Source organism: Rattus norvegicus, chromosome 5 (genome assembly GCF_036323735.1).
Source record: "Rattus norvegicus strain BN/NHsdMcwi chromosome 5, GRCr8, whole genome shotgun sequence".
Classification (NCBI taxonomy): domain Eukaryota; kingdom Metazoa; phylum Chordata; class Mammalia; order Rodentia; family Muridae; genus Rattus; species Rattus norvegicus.
This window is the reverse complement of record NC_086023.1, coordinates 138,522,094-138,527,546: the sequence shown is the minus strand read 5'-3', so window position 1 is coordinate 138,527,546 and position 5,453 is coordinate 138,522,094. Positions and strand designations below refer to the sequence as shown.

General features: G+C 49.2%; 1 protein-coding gene across 1 annotated transcript; it reads right to left on the bottom strand.

The window, feature by feature from the left end:
• Positions 1–3,258: 3,258 nt before the first annotated feature.
• Positions 3,259–5,101, bottom strand: Guca2a (guanylate cyclase activator 2A). The gene is made up of 3 exons (NM_013118.1): positions 5,015–5,101; positions 4,030–4,237; positions 3,259–3,521 (listed from the first exon to the last, which is right to left on the bottom strand). The coding sequence occupies exons 1-3, from the start codon at positions 5,087–5,089 to the stop codon at positions 3,457–3,459; spliced, it is 348 nt and encodes a 115-aa protein (NP_037250.1). The 5' UTR covers positions 5,090–5,101; the 3' UTR covers positions 3,259–3,456.
• Positions 5,102–5,453: the final 352 nt, after the last annotated feature.

Genomic DNA, 5,453 nt, shown 5'->3' with positions numbered 1-5,453 from the left:
CACACTTCCTCCAACAAGGCCGCACCTCCTAAATCTTCCCAGCAGTGCCACCAACTGGGACCAAGTGTTTGAATGCCCAAGACAATGGGCGACATTTCCCACTTAATCTATCAGTGTGATCTTTGTTCATCTTGCTTAAGATTGATTTGGCTAGGACTGGGATATGGCTCAGTTGGTAGAATGCTTGCCTGGCATGAGCAGGGCCCTGGGGTTGACACACAGTGTCACATAACCTACGCATGGGAGCTCACGCCTATAATCTTGGCAGGGGGACCCTAAGTTCACGGTCGTCTTCACCCATGCAATTAGTTCTAGGATGACCTGGGTATTCAAGTCTTGTGTAAATTCATACGAACTTTAAGATTTTTTCCTATTTCTGTAAAATATATCTTTGAAACTTGGATAAGGGAGGGTTGCATTGACTCTGTAGACCACCTTGGGGACCGTGGCCAGTCTAATATTGCTTTTCTAATTCATGAAGCGAATGTGATGCCTTTCCACTTTCCTCATTAATATTTTCTTAATATATATTTCCTCCACTTCCTGTCTTAAAAATTATTTCATAGTGGCCCTTGTTGTCATTGCTCCTATTGTGAAAGGAATTCCCTTGATTTTGTGTTTTGTGTTTCCCTTGATTTATTTATTGTTAGTGGAGAGACGCGATACTGACTTTTGAGTATGAATTCTGTATCTTGAGGCTTCCTGGGTTGTCTAGGAGTTATAGTGAGGTTTTGTTTTTTGGTTTTTTGGTTTTTTTTTTTTTTTGTAAGTTCCTTGGAGTTTTATATCTAAGATTGTGCCATCAGGAAACAATGATAACTATGTTTCTTACTTGTTTTCTTATTTAATTGCTGTGGCTAGAACTTCCAGCACCATGTCAAGGAAAGCACGCCACACTCGCATGGCGTATGTAAATGCATGCAGACATTCACACAGCAATAAATAAATAAGCAAATAAATACATAAATAAATAAGTAAATAAATAAATAAACGGCACCCAGATCGAGAACAAGGATGCTCCCTTTGCTTTTATCTTGCTTTATTATTTTTCTTTTATTTTGCTCATTTCGTGTGTATGGGTGTTTTGTCTGCATGCATGCCTGTGCCCCACACGTGTGCAGTGTCTTCTGGAAGCCAGAAAAGGCCATCAGCCCGCCTTTTACTTTTTCCATCTTGACTTCTTTTACTTCTGCCTTGATTTTTATTATTTCGCTACTTATTATTTTGACACAGTTTGTTCTTTCCTCCATTCCCTGAGTGTGACTGATGGCGGGTCAGTACGTTGAAATGCTCTCTTCTCGCCGCCCTTACTGTGTGCTCGCCGCTGAGCTGCCGCCGCGGAGCCCACCAGAGTTGGCGTGTTACTTCCATTGTCCATGCTGAAAGACAGCTTTCAGCTCTTCTTCTTCTGATGGCCCTGGGGGTTGTGCAGCTTTGAGAGCCTTTTCAGGGGGCTGGAGAGATGGCTTAGTGTTAAGAGCACTTGTTGCTCCTGCAAAGAACTCAGGTTCAGTCCCAGCATCCATGTAGTGGCCCACAACCATCCAGAACTCCAGTTCCAGGGGATCCACACTCTCCTCTGGCCTCCAAGAGCACCAAGCATTGTTCAGTGCACATACATATGTGGAGTCAAACACTAATATCCATTAAAAATTAAAATAAATCTTAAATTAAAGAGAGCTCTTTATTATCCCTTTGTGCAGTCTTCACTCAATGTTACAAAGTTGACTCCTCTTCTCTTGTTGGTTTGATTGTGAGGTGGAGTTTCAGGCTGGGAGCTGAGGAGGACTTTAAATTCCTGGTCCTGTAGCCTACACTTCCCATGTCCTGGGATCACAAGTGGCATCGTGCCTGGTCAAAGTGGTTCTTGTGATCTCCATCTTGCAGACACAGAAGCTGAGTCTTACATCCAAAGTCACACTCAATGACTCTGACTCCCACGCTGAAGTAGTAAATGACTCTATCCACCACCCAGTCTATCAAATCTCCCAGTAACCCTGGGAGGAAGCTGTGTACCAAGTCCATTTTCAGACAAGAAAGTCAAGCCTCAGAGGGAGGGGCAAGGCTCCTAAAAGTCAGGCTGAAGCCCAGTTTGCTTCCTAAGCTCCACATTGCAGACTGGACTACCCCGGTGTCTCTCTGTTCCCATCATTCCAGCCTTCTGGAATTTTCTCTTCTTGCCTACATCATATTGGTTTTGAAATCCATCTACTCCAGTGCAGATCCCAGAATAATGAAAAGGCCCCCTCCTTTACACTTCCTGTCCGTAGCCAAAAGAGGGTATTCAGATCACAGACGCCTGTCTGAACACCACCACACCCTTATGGTGGCAATTCCTCTTCACCCACTCTCCCGGAGTAGACCCCAGCAGCCTCCTTTCTCTGTCCCCTATGTCCTTGCTGACTGACCTCACTCCTGTGCTGGATATGGTCCCCTCCTGCCTGACCCTGGATTTTCTTCCTTTTCTTTAAAAACCATTTAAAGAATTTCTCTATGTTTATATTAGGTCTGAACTGGGGGTTTGAAAAGTATAATTCATGCAATAGAGCTAGATATTGTTACAGAGAAGGGAACTAAGGCAGAGAAGGGAATGGTTTTTCCTAACATCACACAGGACGTGGAAGACCAGGGGCTGGGACCTGGAGCTCTGGATTTCCTCTCACACTGTTCTTTGAGCAGGCATCGCTGGGGATAGGCTTAACCATGAGCGGTGGTTGGAACAACTTCCTCCTGCAAAGAAGTTAACAACAGGGTGCCTAGAGCTATGCAAGAGGCACAGGCGACCACAGGACACGGAAAAGGCCATGGGGAAGGCGGCCATGGAGTCTGGGCTGGGAACCTAAGTGGGCATGCAGGAAGGCAGCCGGTGCAGAGGACAGGACTAGAGTGACTGCTTCGAATGGGATCATAGAAAGTGCAGAAGACAGCACCACTGGTCTGAGGGAGCCAGAGTGGTGGGCCAAAGGCCGGTGAGTATGGGACACTCAAACCAGCTCAGATAAATTCCTGTCCTCACATGTGGCTGAGCGGCAACTTGGTGACCCCAGGAGATATGTGAGAAAAGCTGGGACTCTGTCCTCTTTGGTGTGTCCCTGTACCTGTGTGTAGTGGTGGTCTCAAGGCTGGGGGAACTGAGCAAGGAATTGGAACCTTCTACTTTGGACACTGAACCCCATGGTTCTGAGGGCAGGTGGGTGTTCACAGCACTGAGGGAGTGCTAGACAGACATCGAGGGAAGAACAAAGGCACCACGAAGAGTACAGTAGCTCCATTTATTGACAGAGGGTTAGCATAGCCCCTAGGCAAGGCTTCCCCGGGGTAGTTGTCTCCTCATCCTCCTCCCCACAGTGTCCAGGGTAGGCTGAGAAGCTGGGGGTATGAGTTTGTTAGCCTTGCTGCTTCTAGAAAGTAGAAGGGGCTTCCACGTGGGCTGAGAGGAAGGCAAGTGATGTCACTCTAGCATCCCGTGCAGGCAGCATAGGCACAGATTTCACATGTGTTTGGGTCCTGAGCAATGGCCTCTGGTCAGGAAAGAAGGAGCCTTGGTGAGACAGCCACCCTTTCCTCATAGCCCCTGTCTCTCTTCCTCCCATTTTTTTTTTTTTTTTTTTTGGTTCTTTTTTTGGACCGAACCCAGGGCCTTGCGCTTCCTAGGTAAGCGCTCTACCACTGAGCTAAATCCCCAGCCCCCTGTCTCTCTTCAACTAGTTTGGGTATCTGTCACCAGCCACCAGGATAATCCCAGCAGGTTGGTCTCCTCTGACCTTCTAGACTTTCTGCTTCAAACAGAGCATATAATTATTGAAGCCAGCCAATCAGAGTGCAGCTTCTTACCAGAACAGAGACAGAGTTGTTACGTTATAGCCCGAAGATGGGATGGAGGGCTCCTTTTAACCCACGCTTCTGAATGAAGACCTTTCTAAAAGGCTTCCGTCAGTACCACTTAGAACTAGCCAATTAGAGCACACCTCCTCAAGCCCCACCAATCAGAGAATGTCCCAGCCACACTAGCCAAGAGGCGGGGCTCACCTAGCCTCTGCAGGATCTCCTCGGCGTTGGGTTTCTCGCAGAGGGGCCTCAGTGCTTCTGGAAATGCAGATTGGCTACATAGCTCTGGTGCCACAGGCTTCGGAAGCCTGAGAGCAAACTTCTTGTGACTCATCAGTGTGGGCTCCTGTACTTCCCGGAGGTGCTTAAGTTGTTTCACTGACTCCAGAGGAAAGGAAAGGTCTCCATCCTGAAAGAGGCAGTCAGAGCATAAGACCAAGGCTGCAGGCAGCCCTAGCCTGGGTGGCTTGCTTGGGACAATCTATGGGACAGCGTGAGGTCAGACCTCTGTGCCCCTGGGTTTGCTAGAGGCCTTAAGTGCTGCATATATCACATGATGAATGGCTGTAGAGAGCAGGGATGCAGTGATATCACATGAGGGTGGACTGGCTTCCTCATCCGTGGTCATGCTAGCCCAGACTGTCTTTTCTTGCCCAAAGGATTCCACCTCCAGCCTCCAGCCTATCAGAAGCAATAAAAGGAACCCAGGGGCATCCCTGAGAGAGCAGGATCCCTGCTTGCTGACAACCTGGCTTGTGCCTGGTGTCACCAGTAGGTGTGTCCAGCCATCTAGGTCCCCATGGATGCAACGGGGATGCCTGTGACCAAGACTAGTGTTCCAGGCAAGTGGGGGATGGAGAAACCAGGGCTAGATATGTGCCTAGCCACTAGCTTTGGCTGTTTTGGAACCTTAGCGAAGCTCATGCTTCTGTTCCGTGACCTGCCACCCGCCCCTCCTCCCCCAGTGTCTCACTGGCTGGGTCGCAGTGGGAGCAGCCAGGCTGCAGGCACTCCGTTCCTGTCTTTCCCAGCTGGTTTTTCTCACTGCTGTCTCCGAGTGTTTTCCTCCTCCATATTTGAAGGGGAAACATGCATGGCTGGCGGGACTCGGTGTTCCCAGAAGAAGCCCATCCCTCTTTTCAGGATTCCAAGGATGGGGCTAGACCAAGTAAGGGAGGGGTCATACCTGCACAGTGACCCCTTCTACCAGGACAGCCAAGGCACCCAGGAGGCACAGCACAGACAGCAACCAGGCATTCATGGCAGCAGTATGCAATGCCGAGAACAGGCCAGTACTAGTGTCTGGGATAAACAGTGGGGCTTTTAAAGAGCTTGGGGTTACTCAGTAACCCTGGGGCCTTGTCAACCTCATCTGCTGCTTGTTGAGCCCCATCAGATAAGGCCAGTGGAGCCTTGGAGATAAGAGATCAACAGAGCCTGGCAGAGCACTGGCCCCTCCCTGGGCACTACTTTGACCCACAGCTGGGCTGGGTCCTGGATTTACTCCTGACCAGGATGGCAGACCCAGCCCTGCCCTTGAAGAAAGAGGCCCAGCAAGGTGACTGTGACAACAGTGACAACAGAGACAGGGCCATTAGCATGGGGGTGGGGAGCACAGAAGAGGC